This window comes from Alosa sapidissima, chromosome 7 (assembly GCF_018492685.1).
Source record: "Alosa sapidissima isolate fAloSap1 chromosome 7, fAloSap1.pri, whole genome shotgun sequence".
Lineage (NCBI taxonomy): Eukaryota > Metazoa > Chordata > Actinopteri > Clupeiformes > Clupeidae > Alosa > Alosa sapidissima.
Genome location: NC_055963.1, coordinates 31004342 through 31026207, shown reverse-complemented (window position 1 = coordinate 31026207; position 21866 = coordinate 31004342). Strand labels below are relative to the sequence as shown.

Sequence of the window (21866 nt, the reverse complement as noted above, 5' to 3'; positions counted from 1 at the left end):
GAAGGAGAAGAGGGATCAACATCAGTTGTGCTTGTGACTTGTGACTTGTGCTTTGGTGACACTGCTACTCTGACTCTGACTCACCAGAGTTTTCGGTGGGCTTGAGGCCCTCCAGGCCCTTGGGCAGGAAGCCCCCGTTGGCCCAGTCCAGCATAGGCTTCACCTGGTCCTCCGGGATGTCTGACTCACAGGGTGGGAAGGTCTTCTCTGCACGCGCGCTCGCCACCTGCCAGCCACAGTAGAGACAGACAGACGCAAACACAGGGAAGGGGTGAGACACGATGAGATAAGACTGAGACAGTCTAGTGTGATAACAGAGTCTCAGCAACTGACAGGAAACAGACAACAGAATCTCAGTGACTGATAGGCATACAGACCACAGAATCTCACAGACTGACAGGCTTGGCTTCTAGACTGGCAGCTGAATGGTAAGTGAGACACTGGGAACTAACACAGGTTGAGAGAAGTAAAGTGCTGACCAGGTCTAAGCTATCAAACAAACACCTGCTAAGCTACAGGTGCTTCTCACATGATGAAAGCAAACAAGCAATATATGAACACATGAGACTGGGACAGAACCTTGAGAGTAAAACACTCAAGAACCAGGAAATGTGATGTGTCTGGACATGGTTTTACCCCCCTGCAGTTGTCGTACAATTTGTACCGTTGGGGAATTCCTAGGACTCTCCCACGAAGTTCCTACTTACCAACTGTCACACGACACTCTCCCACAAGTCTCTCTCTCTCACACACACACACATCTCTACTCATTCACAGACCATTTACCTGTTCATTCATTTACTCATAAACACACACACACACACACACACACACACACACACACACACACACGCACACACACACACACACACACATACACACACATATTCTCTCCCACATAAACATCAACTCATTTGCACACATACAAATTATCTCTCTCTCTCTCACACACACACACATATATGAAGCACCTGCTGCCAAGAGCAGCTATCTCATAACAGAGGACCTGCATTAGATCCCTGGGCAGGAGTGAGCAGTTGTTCTTGATTGCTTTTACCTGCTTAAGTAAACTAGAACCCACTTGGTCTTCATGACTACTTTCTTTGCACAGCAGAAGTCATCTCTTGCGAATGTGTTCACACATTTTCATTGGGTTCACACATTTCTCACACCCTTTTGCAAAACAGTTAACACAGGTGTCATTCAAAAGCCCCAAACTCTATTGGTTTTCCCATGCTAAACAAAAGGAAAACATCTTTTCACAGGTGGTATAGATTCCTTGCATAAGTCTGAATCTCTGATACACCTGTGTGAAACTGCTTTGCACAATTCTTCAATCAGCAATTATTCATTATACATAAGAGATGTCTGTTCTGTGTTGCTATTTGCAAGTATGGATCTAATGCACATTTAGACAAAGTACTGTATTGCCTATTTGGTGGAGAAAACAGTACAAAAGGTGTTTACTATAGGTCTATTTCGATGAAAGTTGTAGTTCAATGAAATTTACAGTATCTTGCTAGGTGTTTGCTGTATGTCTTACATGTCAATGACAGTTACATTTTGGGAGGAATGAATAAATTATTTTTTATTCAGTACATTTGGTCTTTTCACAGTTTTTTTTCTGAAACCAGAAAAATGAGAAAGTAATGGAACAGACATCGCAAAAATGCTCATTTTGAGAACTAGATTTTGCATTTTGTTGTCCAGTGTGTAATGATTGATTAAAGAGTGTTTTTGAATTGGCAACAAGTTGTAGTGTTTGAAGGCAAGATTTGCTTTTGCTGCATGTTTTAAGTGTTTTGAGAGAGTAACAGCCTTTTGCAAGCAAAATGTGTCATTTTGTCCAGAGTGCTTTTGTTCAGACACGGGTGTTAACTATTTTGAGAACGTGATGTCAGAGTTGACACAGGTATCAAAACGATCTAACTGTAATGTCTCTGAGAAAGATTATTGAGCACACACAAGCGTCATGTTTGTCTTGTGGTAATCACCAAACTTCCTCTGAAATACCAACAAACCTCTTCTCAGGAACTCTGGCATACACACACAGGGGCGGAGCTTGAGGGGGTGCGGGGTGTGTGGCACGCCCCCGGCCCGGGACCGGCTTGCTGTTTAAACCAGTGTTTCTCAAACTTTTTTTCTGGGGACCCACTTTTTAAAAATGACAGACTATCGCGACCCAACTCGTGACTGTGGTAGTTAACAAACTAAACTGAATGCGCCGCTCTGAACTTTCCTGCCAGGTTTATGACGCAAACCGCTACATCTCGGCTCTGGCATTGCCTAAACTCATCGTGTGGGAAATCAGGTTATCTGTCAATATTGGGTTTTGAAAGTAAGGGATATTTGCTCAGTAGGCTAATAGTAGGCTACATTTTGTAACATTTATAGAGAAACTGAGGGGAAGTTAAATTAGAAATTAGAATCGTTGGAAATTGAAAACACATACAAAAAAATATTCAGGGCTTTTAAAAAGAGATTCGGGGCTTGAGCCCCCGAAGCCACCCCCTCGCTCCGCCAATGCAACCACCCAGCAGTAACTTCTGCATTCAGTGAGATTTGCACCGCCCTAATTTGATTTTTTACTCTTGCCGTCACCGTTGCAACCTCTGAGCGCTCATTCTCCAAGTTAAAGATAATTAAAAAACACTTGAGGAGCACAGTGGGACAGGAGAGACTGAGTGGACTTGCCATGTTGTCCATAGAGAATGAGAGAGCAAAGAAAATGGACATACACAGAGCATCGTGGACGAGTTCGCGGAGCGCAAGGCTCGTCGTATGCCCTTCAAATAGTGCTGCGTATTATTGTTGTTTTATTATTAGGGGTCATGTAGCCTAATGTTTTTGTTGTTGTTCTCTTGGTTATACATCATGTACGTTCGATGGACTTTGCTCTCCGTGGCGCTGACGCTTGTAAGACCCGCTGTTGCGGGCATGTGTAGCCTATGTTGTAAAATTATGTTATGATGAGTTTAATAAAGGGCCCGGTCATGTGCCCCGCCCCCGCTCTGACTTGTTCCGCCACTGTACACACACACACACACACAAACACACACTCACGCACACACACACACACGCTCATGCACACACACACACACACATACACACACACAAACACACACACAGGGCTCAAAATTAACTTTGTTTCTCAGTTTCCCGCAGCAGTCCCGCATTCTACTTGCTATGGTCCCGCACTTAACCACCAGTTTCCCAAATTCAAGTTCTTGTTTTTTCCCATTTTACATAATAAACATAGCATAATAATCAGTAGGATAACTTGCATCACTTAATTCACTCATTCTGGTCCACTATCTAAGTTCTGAACACTTACAGTAATTTATTAAACACCACTTTATGAACTGTAATCTCTCATCTGCTGTCTCTCCTACACAGCTACGCTCATTTCCAGAGATTGTCTCATTGTCCATCATTTCTCTGAGGTTGCGCTAGACTTTCTTATTGTCCATCATTTTGATGGACAGGGTTGTAAACATTCCGTCAATAATCTATTTTCACATGTCTTAAATTTCAATATCAGTTTACCATGATCTCATGACCACACATCTCAGTGAAAACAATCACCAGTATCTTAGGAAATTACCACAAAGCTGTCAGATACTCTCCGATATTCATTAGTTTTCTCAAGAATAGCCTATAGCTTAGAACTGCCACAGGGAAATTCTAATTTTGAGTTACCTTGCAACATTATCTTTTTGTCAAATCGCAGTTGCAGTATTTAGCTCAGCATGGCTTTGGTGACGTTTCGTCTGTCACTGACAGAAAAGAGAGGACTGCCATCTCGTTTTGTTTAGAACACCAGTGTAACCTTACATCGTCAGTCAAAATTCACAATGTCATGAAAACAAATGTCATTTCCCAGCCTGCTTGCTAGTTAGGTAAGGAAAATCGGAAAGTGACCTATTACCGCCCATGCCCTATTTTCGCCCTTTTATGTGTAGGCCTGTGTCACTTAATATTCATCGCTATAGAAACCAAGACAGCGGATTCCTATACTGTATTTGTACCAAAAATGACATTGTAGCCTACAGTGATTCGAAGAGCAGTAAACGGTGCGTGTAGGCTACAAAAGAGATCAGTTGGCTAATACTGCTTTTGCCAGCTGCCCGTTACGCAAGGTCAAACCTGTTGTATTTTCGCTGTTTTTTTGTTTTTTTGTTTTGTATTATTTTATTCAGACGAAAAAGAAACATTTAGATTCTCATGTGAACAGTTTAGGAAAAAAGTACCTATTTTGAATTTTGTTTTGACATTTTTTCCCTGTTGTCCCACAGTTATCCCAGACATCTTTCTATTGTGTCCCGGGAGCAATTTTTATGGTCCCCAGGACATCGGGACACCGTTAATTTCTAGACCTGCACACACACACACACACACAGACACACACACACACACACACACACAAACTCTGGTATCTCACACTGCCCATGACCTTGCACGCTACTAAATCAGCAGAGTAGTGGGAAGAGTATCCTCACTCACCTCGAGAGCCTGGAAGATGGCCCGGCGGTACGACGCCAGCTTGGTATAGGAGGATTGGTTGAAGTACTTGGGGAAAGCTGTGATGGCCTCAAGCTTATCAGCTGACACCTGAGAGGAACAGACAGCAATAGTAAAAGTTACTAAAAAATGGCTTGTGTTATATTACCCATATTCTACCCATTATTGTTACATGTACAAAAATCTTTGTACATCGCTGAATGGCAAAATAGAATTGCCAAAATGCTACTGTCTCTGATTTCACCTTACCTCTGAGAATTTGCCGTCCCCAAACCACTGCAGCCACCTCATGCCGTGGGTGGCCTGCCTTTTGCCTGTGGCACGCCAGGTCACCACAATGCCGGGCCACCAGGAGAAGCCTTTGATCTTCCCCCAGACAAGCTCCCCGATGCCAAAGCCTTTACTGTCCTGAGTGGGAGACAGGAGAGAACGAGGTGAAGGGGTGTCCAGACAGAGTGTGTTGGGTGGAAGGAAAGATCATGGGAAGGAAAGACAAGCACTTGCAGGAACTGAAAGACATGAAGGACAGGGATTCTCATGTCTTCTACTTGACTTCTGAAAGCTCTGTCAGAAGCTGTGTTTTCCAAATCTGGTCATCAAGTTCAAGTTCAATCCTAGTTCATCTAACTACCAGATGGTAATCAAAAAAACTGCAATAGATCTTCATGGGAAACTCAGAATAGCTGTTTTTTGTGTGTGTGAGTTGGCTTTATGGTGCTGAATAACAATATCTTTTTGTGAGGGATATTGCTTGTGTCCTGTTGGCCCATCTGCTCTTTCTCAGCATGGGCGGTTTTGTGTGGCCCTCACAAACACACTTTCTCCTCAGATCAAGCCCTGTAGTCCAAAAAGAGAGCCCCCCCCCCCCCCCCCCCCCATGTGTCTGCCATTGAGATGCAGCCAGGTGGACAAACACAGGGATAATGGTGAGCAAGATGGCAATACGAGACAAGTGGCAGGCCGCTATGGGCAGGAGTGTGTGTATGTATGTGTGTGTGTGTGTGTGTGTATGTATGTGTGTGTGTGTGTGTGTGTGTGTGTGTGTGTGTGTGTGTGTGTGCACGTCCCGGGGGGTGAAGGGGGGTGGGGCGGGGCGGGGGGGTGAAGGGTTGCTGCTCCCAGCACAGCACGTCTCCTCCTGGCATCTTAGGGAGCCACACACAGCCAAGAGGACACTGAGAGGACACCCCACCAATAAAATCCATTGTTTACTGAATGCTTGTCAGCTGAAAATGTCAGTGCCGGTGAGCATGAGCAAGTGACAGAAAGTGTTGCCACACTCATTTCAGTGGCTATGTGCGGAGGCCTTCAGGGCTGGCTGGGTGGATGGAGCTTGCAGGAGCTTCTGGCTACCTGTGGATACGGCTCTGTGTCTGGGGCTTGCAGCCAGGCTGCTCAGGGCCCAGGCGTGGAGAGGAAGCACAGACTTGTGTGACAGGAAGGGCTTGTGTTGCAGCTGCACTTGGAAGAGCAACGTCCAGGTGTTTGGTTTGGAATACTGTATGTTGCTCATATCCCATACTTATCCTTTTCTTCCTTCCTCTGGTAGTGAGTTCTGAAACTGCTCCTGGCACAGAGGACAGGCCAGCTGCCACCATGGCTAAGGTGTTGGGGGAGGTGGGGGGGGCTCAATTAGAATGTCGTGGACTGGATGTCATTGAAGTGCAGTGTGATGTGGTGTTTTGCCATTTCTATTTTCATGTCGCTGTCATTGTTCTGCTAAAAAGCACACTGAAAGGATCCAGTGTGGAAAGAGAATTCAATGCTACGTGACAATTGGATGCTTGCATGCAGTTAGTAGCCTCGTGAGACCATCCTGATCTCGCGAGCTTCAGGGTTTCACTCGCAGATCAGTCTGGCAACTTCACCAAACGAACGTCCAATCAGCGTTGGCTTTGAGGCAGGTTGAGGTGTGACGCAACGAACAACATGAGCATAGCTATCGCGCAAGTTTTATTCAAATTAGAAAGTATTCCCGGGTAAACTGTGAAGCTATGAGTCTCAGCCATGCAGCTGGGAGGAATGAACGACACAGACATCCTCCACGGCCGATTCCAGTTCATAATGAGGAATATACTTTCTTCAGAAGTGTAGGGCCTACCATGAAAACTTGATGGGAATTGTCGTTGATTAGGTTCATGTCACATACAAATGGTAAGTTAAAACTAGGGCTGTCACTTTTGTGAATAAAATCCTGTTCGATTCTTGAGACATAACTGTTCATTGAATCGATTGTAAAATCGATTTTTCATGTCTAAAGACGTTTCAATTTTCAACACCAAATATAGAACAATCCACGAACAACTAACAGGCATTAGGACGAATGTAAAGGGAGCGCTTGAAGACGCACAATGGCGTGAAGTTTCGTGCACAATGACAAACAGGAGTGCAACATTCTCGAAAAACAATAAGCAGAGTGGACTGCCATAACATCAGTGAAAAACATTACTGCAGGCTTCAACGTGGCTGCGTTTACAATTAGAAATGTCAAACAATATACGTAGAACTCACGACTGCACAGTTTGCATACCGCTTTGTCCTTCTCCATAGTTTGATATACCCAAACCCCGAAGTGCTTCCATATCGAACTCCTCAAGTTGTTAGGGCCTATCACTCATATCTCTCATGTCGCACAGGTTGATCGCGTTGTCCTCAATTGTTTGGCAAAACACCAGCAGCACAGCAGCCGATTGAAAAAGCTGTTTCCGGTGCGTAAAATTGGTGGGAATTTTCTTTTTAGCTTTCGCAATGCTTACTGCACTTCGGAATTCTTTGTTATTTTTCTGCTTGTTCCTGAGTTTTGTTACATCTATCTTTTTCATTTGTTTAATTTGTTTAAAATTAATATTGTACATATTTGGTTAAAATCGATTCCCTATTTTAGTTTTCGAAACTTGTGTTGGTTGGTCCAATCGATTGTGCAATCGATTTTCGAATGTAAAGTGACAGCCCTAGTTAAAACATCTTAACGTTAGTTACGTTACCTAACTTAATTGTATGTTAAACAAAGGCATTAGAAGAACACTTTGTTTATCTAATTGGTTGATTTGGCCCGTCAATAACCAAAAAAGGTGGTGATAGACAGATGGTTTATCCAATCAGCTAACCAGTATTTCCGCCCCTTCCCAAAAGTTCTTCAATGACAAATTCCCAGATGGATATGCGGAGCAAATCCATCTGGCGGAGTCAGGTTATGCAGTTAGGACTGTGATGTAAAAGTTCCACCATGTGCTTCTACCTGTGGGCGTATCACAGGTGATATTCACTAATTAGCTGATCTATCTACCTGGAGAGTTGTGCTAAATAGAATCAGCTAATTTAAAGAATGGTTGGGGGGCGCTATGGTGCAACTGGCTACAGCTCCCATACCATATTTGGGTCGAAGTGCGTACGGGGAACAGGGTTCAAGTCTGACCCGGTTCCACCCCATCTCTCTCTCCTACTCACCTCCTGTCAGTCTCTCACTATCCTAGCACAATAAAGGCAAAAAGGCTCCAAAACACTTACACTACAAATTATTCTTTACATTTTATACTTTTACTTACTATATACTTTTACTATAAATTCAACAATAGTTGGAAGAAATAAGTGGTAAGACTTCTACACCTGTGGTTAGGATGGGCTGTTAGGTGGTGGGTACCTTGTACTCGGGCTGGCTGGTGACTTCGGTGGAGCCCAGGGAGGGGGCGGCGGAGGTGGATGTGGCGCTGCTCTGGGCAGAGTCCTTAGAGTCCTGCTCCAGCAGCTCCAGTGAGGGGCTCTCAGGGACCCCTGACGGCACCACGGTGGGCTCACTGCAGGCAGATGTCTGTGTGCAAAAACAGAAAGAGGGCCCTAGTTTGAATGATGGGTAAAGTCTTCAGTCCAAGTGCAAAGTACAAAGTCTTAAGTTTAACTAAAGCCTTTTTAATAACTAGGCAAAATTAGTCCTCTAATTTAACACTATGGGCCCTATTTTGACCCAGCGCAAAGTGTATTCTTATCACGACGCAAAGCGTATTCTTATCCTACACTCGAATTTCTTGGCATGCACATCTCTTTTATTGAACAATGCGCTCAGGGGTGTGGCAATTAACAACCAATGGCACTGCCATACCCCTGATTACGCCACTGACAGCTGAAGACGCACTGTCATGAGATGTAAGCAGCAACTCCTCTGTAGGATAAATGTCCTTAGGTTTTTTATTCAGTCATTCGAACATTATTGGAGTAAGTGTTGCTTTTTTTAGGTTATGTTTTCGATGGTAACACATTGTCAGCCAATAGTGAAAGTAATTAACTGTGTATAATTGTTTTGTCATTGACTATGACACCACAGTGAAGTTAGTTTCACTTTTCCTATAGGTTCAAATAATAGACGAGTGCAGATGCGTGTAGGCTATACTCTACTAGGTTTTAGTAAAACATGGTTTAGTAGAACACCTATTTCATACGGCGGTCTGCCCTGCAAGCAGATTCCTTCAAATACGCCGCTGATCAAAATACCGATGCGATTAAAATACCGATGTGCTGTTTGAAGTTGTGCTGCTTTCTGTTAAAAGGAATAACAGATGTCATTTTACTGGTTTAAAGGATGTTACGCACAAAACACACACTACCGTTTGCCTTGCCTAGGGTTTCGGTGCCCAACCCTACTTTTGGGTGGCATTGTTTTGGCATTGTTGCACCACTTTTCATCACTGGGCCACCGTGTGAAAATTGGGATTAAAGAATGTGTGTAGGTGTAACAATTTGTACAAGCATTTTTCCTGAGAAAGTCCTGAAAGTGACTAATCAAAACACTGAAACAAACCCTGGATCAATATAAAACAATTGCTCCAAGGGACAATACCACATTTTGGTGTAAATTTAATAAATCTAATAGCCTGATTTTGTCATACTCTGATACTGCTCCATTGGGCTGTGATTATGAGGTGTGTTTTAATCAAAACCAAACTTAGTACATGCACCTCTGAGCCCATCGGTAGGACGCTCAAGAAATTTGGTGATCTTTGACCTCTAGGGGGCTCTGTAATTGACAAAAATGCATTTTGGCCAGTAGTTGCTGATGTGCATTATTCTGCAATGGAAGTCAATGGCAGCCCATAGAACCGTCTGGTAAAAAGTTATACAATTTGGCACACTGATTGGGGACAGCCCAATAATTAATTTCACCAAGTTTCATGCCGGCTCCTCCAATGCTCTAGCGCCACCAACAGGCCAAAGTTGGACGTGTGTTCACGGATGTAATTTTTGACTCGTTGACCCGAATGTGAAAATCATTGGAATCCTTGGGCCAAGCCGAGTTCAAAACACCCTATGACGTAAATTTTTGACCTCTGTGTTTAAATCACAGCAAGTGTGATCATATCTCAGTCAATCTTTTATTTTTGATGTGAAACTGATGACAGCAAGTTCCATCCAGTTCATTCTAATGTGTGCGTGCAAGGGTGGGACGGGGTGGGATGGGCAGGGGCGGTTGTGGCGGTGGGCTGGTTGGGGGAGGAGGCGGCGACACTCAACCCTGGTTCAGCCCCACAAAATCAGTTATGTTTTGATGTGAAACTTGACCTTGTAACTCAGCCAATCTTGGGTTGTATGGCATGGAACTTCCTGTGACTGCTTAAGGCTATATGTCTGATGCAACGGCATTGACTTACATGGCAAATCTGGCCTGCTGAGCTGGCCTGCTTGGCCCCCTCATTGCTGCTTGCAGCTATATTTTGCATTGATATTTGTACTCGATGTGAATGTACAGGTTACGATAAATAATTATAAAAAATCTTGAGTTATTTGATTCACTTTTGCAATGACATGCTATCTGATATCGCCGGATTACAGCGACTACGCTAAGCTAAAGCTAACCGGGCCGTTTCTAGATTAGGACAATGGCTGTGTCGGCTATAAAACGCTTTGGCTCACTCATCCAACTCTAGGGACTGCAGGGAGTGACCCAATTTCACCTAGGGGTGGCGTATTCCTTTAAATGTAATTTACAAAGACATCGTACCATACTGAAAGCTAATATTTTGTCACTAGCACCCTACATCTGTCCTCAAACACCACTCTGGTTCGGGAACTTCCCGACCTCAAATGTTGTGGGCGGGGCTAAATTCGGCTGGCATCCAGGCTGTAAATCTAATGTAATAAATCAACTTTGACAGCATATCTGTGAGCCACCTGAGACACAGGTGTGTGTGCAACTGCAAGTATAGTGTATGTTTAGTGTGTTTGTGCATTTCCTGTGTACATATACTGTATGTTTGTCTAAGCATTATGAGCATTAGCGAAAGAAAAGAGAAAGTGTAAAAAAAAACAAAAAAAGTGTGTGTGTATGTGTATGAGAGAGAGAGAGACTCCCGGTGTGTGTTGAGTCAGTGTCAGAGAGCTGTCAGAGGAGTCACAAGACCCTCCACCACTCAATCAGCACCACAAGCGAAACTGGAAACCACACACACACCCCTTAAAACACAGAGAAACACTACCAGCACCGTAATCAGCCCTCAAGCCTGAGCAGGCAAGCAGGTCAGTATAGGATGAGGGCTTATAGAGGTTCTGTTTGTTGTTTTGTTTCGAAAAACAACCACATTCCACATCTGTCCTGGCGTTAATCTCGCTGTGTGATTGACAACTCTCCAATCCCCAGCGCCCTCTGCTGCAGCACCTCCAGGCTTGGAGACAGAGGAAGCCCTGTGGTGGCTATGTTGTAGGGAGAGCTTCCTCTCTGGAACTGGTTTAACTCTTAGGTTGCCATTAATTTAGCTAGACGTTGCACAAGAATGATGATGTAAATTAGCCAAGCATGTGTGAAAATTAGCAACCTCTTCATTATGATTATTATATGATGTTCATTATGATGATGGTCATTTAGCACATTTTTTTCCCAACATCACACAACACAGTCCAAATTAGGATTAGTAAATGTACAACAATGTCTTTGGTGTGTGTGTGTGTGTGTGTGTGTGTGTGTGTGTGTGTGTGCTTGTCTGCTTGTGTATGTGTGCGTGTGTGGAGGGGGTGATATTTCTCTGCGTGATGTCTCACCAGAGGGCTGCTGCGGTCAGCCTTGCTGGCCGGCTGGCGGCCTCTGTCTCTGCTGCGGGGCTTGCTGAGGGGCGTCAGGCCAGCCTGGAAGATGGTCCTGGGGGGTGGCCGCTGCCTCAGGCTGGACGCACAGCCTGGAAGCACACGTGCCTTCTCCTCCTAGGACCAGACAGGAGGGCACAGGAACATTACAAATGTGCATACACACCACTGAAACAAATGCACATACACACCACTGGAACAAATGCACAAACACACCACTGGAACAAATGCGCATACACACCACTGGAACAAATGCGCATACACACCACTGGAACAAATGCACATACACACCACTGGAACAAATGCACATACACACCACTCATACCTACATATACACACCACACATACATACCGCAGATACACGTACACACCACAAATACACACACCACATATTCAAATACACATCACAAATATACATACACATCCACACCACAAACACAAATACACACCATAAATACTCATACACACTGCACAGATACATACACACCACACATACACACCACAAATACACACCGCAAATACATATACACCACAAATACACACCGCAAATACATATACACCACAAATACACATAGACACACATACACACCACAATTACACACCGCAAATACATAGACACCACACATACACAGATACATATACACCACAAATACACACAGACACACATACACAGCACAAATACACATCCACACCACACACACACATACACATACATACCACAGATACATGTACACACTGCCTATACACACACACACCACACATACACATACACTGCAAATACACACACACCTTTTCTAACAAAGCTAGAATGACTGAATGACTTTCATTACTGTTACAGGCCAGGAAAATGGGATTTTAAAGTTAACTGCCAGAAACAACATCATGACAAGTTATTCACAAACAACCTCAATTGGACAAACAAAAGCACCAGACAATGATAGACCCAATCTGTGTATTCAAAGCCATGTACCAATTACAGACCCTGAACCTGTTTGTCTGACCACCTTGATACAGGCACTCATTCATTGTGTGGCATTGCCTGGATCTGTAGCTAAAGAACTACAACTATGGCTGCAATGGCAGCGAGTCAAGTTTCTGCTTATGTAATCTAAGACCTGGTGTTCAGAGACAAAGATTTCAAGACATGCCCTACCATCCAGTAACCTCCTCTGGCATTGTCGACCTTTCCTGCATGCCCCACAGTATCTGCTGCGTCTAATGGTACTGGCTACATCTAATGGCATAAGCTCCATGTCCCTTTTCTCTCCATTATTTAACCTGTTGTGGTTTCGGGTGGGAAGACCACCACCCAGAGGGTATGCAGAGATTGCTGTACCTCGCTACAGGAGGACTCGTCTTCTGATACGGAGCGCTTGCGGATTCTCTTCCTACTGGCTGACAGCTGGTTCACGTCTGCGTCTGTGTAGGGGGGGAGGAAATCCATGAGATTATGAGAGACAGGGAGGCACAGGTGACAGGTGGGATTAGATAACAGAGACCTTGACAGTGTCCAAGCTGGTGTGTGTGTGCATGTGTGTCTGTAACTTATTCTGTGTATGTGTGTGCGTTCATGTGTGTGTGTTTGTGTGTGTGTGTGTGTGTGTTTGTGTGTGTGTGTTTGTGTATGCCTCTGTGTGTAAGTATGTGAGTGCATTTGTGTTTGTCTATGTCTCTGTGTGTATGTTTGTGTGTGTGAGTGTGTGTGTGTGTGTGTGTGTGTGTGTGAGTGTGTGTGTGTGTGTGTGTACTAGTCTGTGGGTAGAGAGAAGAACTGAATCTGCTGCAGTTCAGCTCAAGCATGAATGAGGTCTGGCATTCTAGGGAGAGACTGAGTGTGCACATGTGGATATGTGGATGCTTGTTTGAGCCGTCACATAAACCCAGATGGGTTCAGAAAGTATTTTTGTTAGCGTGCGTTGCTGTCAGTGTGTGTGAGTGTGTGTGTATGTGTGCGCGCGTCTGTGTGTGTGTGTGTGTGTATGCATCTGTGTGTGTGTGTGTGTGTGTGTGTGTGTGTGTGTGTGTAGGAGCACATGTGCCTCATGCAGAAACCCATAAAACTACATTTGAAAGCAATATAATTTTAGACCACTGCACGCGAATGTACTTAACAGAATGGCAAGAGCATTTTCCATCAAACCAACCATGCAAGCACAACAGAACTCATATTCTACAAAATGATTTGAACCCTGAAACCCCGAACCCTGCTTATAACTTAGAAACATAACTGTAAGTAAATCTGTAGTACATCTGTAACTTTCTTGATTTCCTTCAGTGTGGTACAATGGTCAGAGTGTGACCAAAGACCAAACATGTTTTTCAGCCTGACTGTTCTGCAGGGAGAGTATGGTTGTGTAAAAGTGAGGTTGTGTGAGAAAGGAGACGCCAGGCCTTGTAGCAGGCAGTGAAGAGACTGACGATCTGGCTGAGGGGGTGTCTGGTGGCAGCCTTGAGGATGTAGGAGAGATTAGAAAATGCTGAAAGGGAATGAACGTGAAGGCTCCCAGCTCTGCAGAGCGCCTCCCTAAAATACTGAAGCCCACAGCAATAACACTCTGAATCAAAGTGACCTCTGTCCAGCTGCAATGCTTTCACATAATCCAGCATTGACCAACATTAACCTACAGGCCTCCTAATTATATAGTGAGGACCATACATATATGCGTTTTCTAAATTAATTTACTTTAGAAACACTATGGCAGTGAACACTGGCAGAGCCTCAGGTGAAGTAACCAATGGTGCTGCAGTTGAAGGCTAAGTCAGTTAAATGTTCCCAATGGACAGATCTGATATTCCCTTTATTTTTCAATTTAACATCATTGAAAATATCCACAATCTTTTACCTTTTCACATTCATTTTACACATAATGTTGCTTTCAGGTGCATACCTAGCAGAACGGTTAAATTAAAATGCAAATGGAGATGGAAAAGCTGAAATAAGGAGTCTCCACTTTTCGCCTTCGCCTATTTTGCAGACTTCAAGTTACAAAAGTGAATAACTAGCCATTGAAATAGCCTAATAATACAAGCAGAAGCTTGTGTTACTTTGTACATTTGCAGTGCCGTCTGTATGTTTGCTGTCATTTCAGTGACCAAACCCTTTCTTGAGCATACAGGTTGTCTCAAGTTTCTTTAAGTCTTAAGCAAATTAGTGAACCATGTAAACACAGTAATCTGATATGAGCCACTTTGAAGTTTCAGCGATTAAAAAGTGAAAATTACAACAGCAAATTAACACAAGTGACAACAGTGGTATAAGCAGGACACTGGATTCATATTGATTTTTAAACTATTACATTGGTCTTTAATGTCATTACATTGGTGGTGTGTAGGTGTAGTTGATTGCCTCTCACTTTAAAGAAGCACTATGCAGGTCTGGTTATTCCTTTGCTGTTACTGGGTTTTTGCCGGATTTGGGCTCGCATTTTTCACTACACAGCTCCCCCTGCAGCTTCGGAATACGTGCTAACTAACAGAGGTCAGGGCATTGCATTAGTGCTATTATGTTCAGCCGGACATAGAGAGAGTGTGTGTATGTGTGTGTGTCGGTGTGCAGGTTACCCGCAGGTGAGGCAGCGCCTCCGTTCTGCTTTGGGCTGAAGGGCGAGGGGGGTTCTGCGCCTCCGTTCTGCTTTGGGCTGAAGGGCGAGGGGGGTTCTGCGGCCGTCAGAGGACTGCTCTCGCTTGTCATCTTCAGGCCGCTGTCATTCTCCGTGGACAGTCCATCCACAGCCAGTGCGTCTCCATTCACCGCAGCCTGAGGGACACAGAGTCTTTCAGTGAAAGTCTTTCTGTAATGCGTAGCTTATAACCTAGGACCTAAATGCACGATAGTTAGGCAAACAAGGTAAATTTGAAACAAACAGGAATCTTAATGTACAAACTAGGATTACAAGAACAAGAAACAAGCAACATCATAGCATGTGGACACGACCACAAGAACAAGCAAACACAACAGGTGGACACAAAGCCAAAACCAAAACAGTAAACCTCAAACCGCGGTACTCAATGAGCCATCACATTGGTCACGGCACAGTGGAGGCCACTGTAAGAAATCCAAAAATGGCTTCATCAAATGATCCAGCACAAACAATGAGCAATAATACAAAATGCTATTGGCCAACATTACACCTTCATTCCACGTGGTTTGATCTGAACAGGCTGCTGCAGGTATCTGAGGGACATGCAACATTAGTGCTGCATCAAGAGTGGCATTCCATCCGTCATCGCTGCTAGTAGCTGCCTCACCTCTTCTTTCCACTTAAAAAAAGAATATTTATTGTACAGTACTGTGGAAAAGTGTTAGGCACCTATAGGATTTGTTGTTTTAGCAATGCTATGAAGACCATATATGCTTATTTTTCATTGTCTTGAAGACAGACAGAATATAAAAAGCACTAGAAAATTTCTGATTCAGGCTCTAGTCTTTTGCATCTATTTAACTGGTTATTTTTTGCAGTGTTATAATGACCAATCTCACGGGAAGCTGAATCCAGTTGGTACTGATACTGGTACTGGTGCTGGCTCTGACACATTGGTATCAGAAGTATGAAGGAGATGACGACACTTTGACAGATCAAAGATCTCATTGAAAAGCTACAGCTGGAAGGGTTCATTGCTCATCTAAGGTGGAAAAGGCCAAAGATTTCTAACGAGCCTTGGTGAGGCAGGCTGACACTGTATTCCCACCTGAGAGGTCACTAGAGATGTCAGCAGCTGATCTTGAGACCCCCATCATAGCTGGATCTACCAGCAGCTTCTGGCAGGCCAGGCATGCCCGTCAGTGCTAGAGTGACCTGGGTAGGGAATGACAGCTCAAGTCAAGAGCTTCCCCCTTGGGTAACTGGTCATTATAACACTGCTAAAACAAAAAATCCAATGGCAGCTTGAGATTGAAATTGGACTGGTATCAGAACAAAAACTAAATGTTGTGTATTAAATACTGTGTACATATTTCCTGTGTTCTCTTGTCATATTCTAATTAAGAGTGAGAGTGAGAAATAAACAATATGGTCCTTATGGCATTACTGAAGCAAAACATGTAAGGTGCCTAAGACTTTTGCACAGTACATGTATGGCAAGGTTACAGGCCATCTGTCAGCAAGCATGATAACTGCATGCCTGTTCGCTTTAGGGATCGACCGATATGGTTTTTTCAGGGCCGATACCGATATCAATTATTACCAAAACAGGAGGCCGATAACCGATATGTAAAACCGATACGTCCGTTGTCAAAAAGGGGGGTAGATAGTAAAGGCTATATGCTGCAAAAATGTAATTAAAAATCATTTAATTATGCAAACTTTTCCTTCTTCTTTTGATACACAATTGTCTATCAACTTGCATCACCTTGCAAGTGTAAATCCTGTGTATCATGTTAATCCAAGAGCTGAGTGATAGCAATTATTTTCATAGAGTAGGCCTGCACAATGGGCTATGTGCTTGTTAAGGGACCTGTCACAAAGAGGATGCTTTGCCATCGTGTGTGTGAGTGCACGAGAGAGGGAGAGGGAGGGGAAGAGGTGCATGCGTGATGGCAAGTGTTACGGTTGAATAGTTTAACAAAACAGTTTTAAAATAGTTCTTAGGCTATTTAAGCATGCAATTTGTATCCATGTGTAGGCTATAAGCTGCACTTTTGAGAGCCTAAAAGGCACGTTAATAGCCAGCTCATGACGCGATTTTGTTCAGGTCGGATTAAATTACGGTTGGCTCTGGGTGCATGTACAAAAAGCAGCAATTAGACTTTTTGACGTTCGCTATCGCATAATTTAGGACTTGTCTGTACTATGTCCGCCGAGGTGTCGCGTTATTCACAATTAACGAACGAGGCGGAGGCAGAGAACTACCGACGCGCAGCACCCGAGTTTGTAGGCTAACTAGTAAACAGCATACCACTAACGTGCATCAATCGGGAATTCGCTAAATGAAGGAAGTGGGTGCTTTACTTATTGATCCGGATCAAAGAGACAATAGCTTACAAAGTGGTGTTTTTGTAACTTCAGTGTAGATGATTGTGATTCACTGCAACTTCAGCAATGTAGGCTACCTTCCTTACCTTCGAAAAATAGCTCTGTAGGCTACAGCTGAAGCCCAGTTTGCCTCAGTGAGAATCCTAAACTTTGTCTGTGTTCAGTCTTTGATCCTGATTGGCTGCATTCATGCTACAACAAATCAGACGGTGTAGTGGGCTGGACAATGCTCTTGACCACAGAGTAGCAAATGCAGGGAGTGAGAGACGCTTTACAGACAAAATAGCGCGTTTCATTTCAATATCGGCTTATCGGTGGAAAAAATGACCGATACCGATTATTATAAAAATGCTAAATATCGGCCCTAATAATCGGCCAGGCCGATAATTGGTCAACCCCTAGTTCGCTTAAAGGATGAAGCTTAGGGTTGGGTATAGTTTGGGTTTTATCCGATACCGGTGCTAAATTGATACTTTTAAAACGGTGCCGGTGCCAAAACGGTTCCTGAACCGGTACTTTGTTTTTATAATAAAATGGTCTAAAGCATGAATTGCTTTTTTTGTTATTGATAAGACAAATTTGAACATGAAATTGAACTGTTTTATTCAATTTACTATCAATATCCCATTGCTTATACGCATAATATGTTTAAATGTTAAAACAGCTTGCCATGGATGCACACACAATGCTCTGCTTTCAAGTTTATCCAGTGTAGGCGGCTTGCCATAAGGTATGTTAAAACCGCTTGCCATGGAACTGCCAGGTCATGGACAACGGCATTTGCAAGCAACCTAATCTAATGTCAGGGACTCTGTCTCTGCTTTCAAGTTCATTCAGTGTGTTCCCAAATGCTTCAAGAAATTTGATGTCTTCCCCCATAACACGCAATAGTTTTAAACATGTTATATATGCCGGTGTTGAAGTGTTTAGATTCCCAGCACTAGTAGGCATTTTAACAGCAACTAGCCTATGCACTAACAGGCCTGTCAGCTGAGCAGCTTAATTAGTGATAACGTACGGAGATGGTTCGTTGACAGCTCAGTGTTATCAATGCAGAGGTATGTAACCTACATATTTATGTTTTTGCCAGCTAACTTTTAGCATGATCTTCATATTCATTGTGATGCTATATGGGTCTCATGCACATGAAAGATTAATGTCATGTCATTATGTTCCGAACGCATTATGAAATAAATTAAATAAAGTTCTGAAATAAAGTTTTCACATTACAACTTTGCTGATAACATTTCAAATAAATGTCAGTTAGCACATTAGCAAGGTTATTGTGTAAAGTATACTGTTGATGTTGTTTCTTAGCCTTTTGCTTGTGTGTAGGCCTAGTTAGCTCGTGATATTGCTTTAAAGTAAACTACTTGGGCTCATGCAAACTGTCAAACACTGTCCACTAGCCTATGTGGTGCACCCCTCTGGTTTAAGCTTATACATCTAGTGTTATGTTAGCTAACTGTATCTGAATGTTGCTATCAGAGCAAGACGTTAGACGTGCGGTGATGCCTCGTATTAAAACAAAAAAATGACTTAAGTGGCACCGAAATGAGGCACCGAAATCCACGTTGTTAATCGGTGTAGTTACTAACGTTTGCGTCGGCACCGGTGCCTTATTAGAACCGTGTTTTGGTGCCCAACCCTAATGAAGCTATACATTTTTTTTCTGATTTTAACATGTAAATGAAGCATTCTGGTGTACTCTGAGGAATTTAAGTAGGGCTGTATCTTTACAGATTAAAATGACCGTATTTTCCGGACTATAAATTGCACCGGAGTATAAGTTGCATCAATCAAAAAATGTGTCATTAAGAGGAAAAAAACATATATATAAATATATATATATATATGTTGCACCTGAGTCGCAGGACCAGCCAAACTATGAAAAAAGTGTGATTTATAATCCGGAAAATATGGTACATAGGCCTAACAGCTGTTTTGAGTTAAGGCTATGTTTAGCCTAATTGAAAAACTTGATGATGGAGAAGACATTTTCAGACCTGCCAACCTTGAAGAAATTTCTGGAGTACCACCTTGAGCCTCATTTTGTTTTAAAGCCTAATCATGGTCTGTGAAAAACACTGGTGTTGATGGAGGGACTGTGGATATGTTGTCCATTTTCATATATTTGGTCTCTATTCTATCATGTCTAGTTTATTATTACCTCTTTTTAATCCATTATTATTTGATATTTCTTTTGTGAAGAAATACATCTATCCCTCATTATGGTGATAATAACATAAAGTAGGCCAGACCAAAGTTTTCTAGAAAAGGAACGTTTTTCTCGCGTATTGATAAGCAGTTTGTCATGAGCTCTCTCTCTGCCTGGTAACACGTGCTGATTGAAGTCTGATGACCTCCACCTGTTCCTGCTCTGCTCTGCCTCACCCTCGTTAACCTACCAGCTGCACTGCATTCACCACTCATCATGTCCTGTATATAAAGCCTTGCTTTTCAGTCCACACTTGTCAGATCGTCTGCAACCAGCACCAGTTACCTGCCTGTTTTGGAAAACGCCTCTGACTCTTTGCCTGTGATCCCAGACCCGCTCGACTACTTCTGTGTTCTCCAGCCCCGGTAATCTTGACCTGCCTTCCGTCCCTCTTCTACGAATACCGCCTAGTCCTTGACTGTACTGCTGCTTCGTTTCAATTGCTGTTGTGTGTGTGCTTCCCCCAGGACTTCCCGGATCATCCAGCTCCTGCCATCGCTGTTCGGCTACTGGGGGAACACACACACGCAGACTCTTGGAACTCCTGTACCCCCCCCGGAACCCCCTTAACCCCCAACCCTTAAATAAACTTTTGAACGTGACGCTTTTGTGGTCCTCGTCCTGTTTGGTGTCTGACAGTTTGCTTTTCCGATGATTGGAGCAATTATTGAGAATAGATCATCTTTATTTGTTTTATTTAAAAACTGAAACTAACGCTGTAATCATGGTGCAGTGCTTCGCTCCTGAATGCAATCATGTTTCGATCTGTAGTTATTTTCCCCTCTTGACATGGATTTATTCTCGTTTTCAAAGAAAACGCCGGTTCTCCCCTACTCTTGCATAGTATAACACAAATGGAATGTTGAAACATTGCACTCCCCAACACACAGGCGAAAGGTCGGGTTTGCTGATAAGTTTGGAAGTTTTGTTAAGAAAACCTTGAATCCATGTCATAAGATGGTCCCTCACATAACACATCACAACATTACACACTATGTGCACACACATGTGCAGGCCAGTGTTTCACAGATTTTTTTTATTTTTATTTTTTGTGGTGATGGCGGTGACGAGCTCAGACCCGCGGTAGGCGTCACATGACCACGGTATTCCGCTAATGTGGTTTCCGTCCCAGCCCTATCTGACATGAATCCTAAGAGGGACAGTCTCGGCTGGCTTTAGTACAGGGACTTACCCCAAGGCTTCAGACTACCCAGAACACTCATGGTCACAACATCCTTAACCAATAACAAGACTGTTCCAAGCAAAACAATGTCATTAAGTACCACTCAAAACAGTGTGTTAATGTGTGTTATTGACTTGAATGGGAAATGGGAAACAATAATGACCGCTGTCAATGGCAACAGAGTTTGTGCTTCTAATTCAGGTCTTTCATATCACTCCGCAACTACTGGAACTTCATTCAAAAGTGCAAAGCGATCAGCTGTGTTCAAGAATGTTTGATTCAAGTTCAGTGTGTGTTGTAGCGAACTATTTGTTTCTTAGCAAAAGCCACGATGAACGGTAACAAATAGGCTATAGCCCAGGCTATTTAGGCTAAATAGTCATATTGTAGGGAGTTTATTGGTTTCGTTTTGGCAAGTAGCCATGTAATAAGCGGGATAATGTATAGAAAGGCAGTCGTTATTGGGAAAATAAGTCCCTTCAGGGCGGAACAAGACCCCTCCGCTGCGCTGCACATACATCAGATTATGATTCCTGCGAGCATAAATATGGTGTAATGTGTCATGTGGAATCTATTCTGAATAGGTACAGAATTTGTCTATATTCTGTGGGTCATTCCACGTCAGTTCAACCAGGGCCCATGCACTTAGGTCTCAATTCAGACTTGTGAGGTCTGCTGTTCAGATTTATTTTCTGTTTATTGCTTTTTGTGAGAGTGTTTCTACTTATCTCAGTAAGGAAAATAAATCAAGAGCCTATGTTGAGTACAAATATGTCTTCTTAAGGCTTAAACAGAGCCCAGCCAAAAACTCCAATAAAATTTGTATCAACTTTGAGGGACAGTTATGACCATGCAGGATTATCCAGACCAAGTGTGACGATTTTGCTACATACTATTCCTATTTATG

At 43.3% G+C, this 21866-nt stretch overlaps 1 protein-coding gene across 4 annotated transcripts in view; it reads right to left on the bottom strand.

Moving 5' to 3' along the window:
* Positions 1 to 21866, bottom strand: part of dnmt3bb.1 (DNA (cytosine-5-)-methyltransferase 3 beta, duplicate b.1) — a 65386-nt gene that overhangs the window by 16541 nt on the left and 26979 nt on the right. For all 4 annotated transcript variants that reach the window (XM_042099410.1, XM_042099414.1, XM_042099413.1 and 1 more), the window contains exons 3-9: positions 15148 to 15343; positions 12923 to 13005; positions 11545 to 11703; positions 8162 to 8329; positions 4771 to 4929; positions 4504 to 4611; positions 85 to 226 (exon numbers count right to left, since the gene is read on the bottom strand). In XM_042099410.1, coding sequence (XP_041955344.1) covers positions 85 to 226; positions 4504 to 4611; positions 4771 to 4929; positions 8162 to 8329; positions 11545 to 11703; positions 12923 to 13005; positions 15148 to 15343 — 1015 coding nt within the window. The remainder of the gene's footprint in view (positions 1 to 84; positions 227 to 4503; positions 4612 to 4770; positions 4930 to 8161; positions 8330 to 11544; positions 11704 to 12922; positions 13006 to 15147; positions 15344 to 21866) is intronic.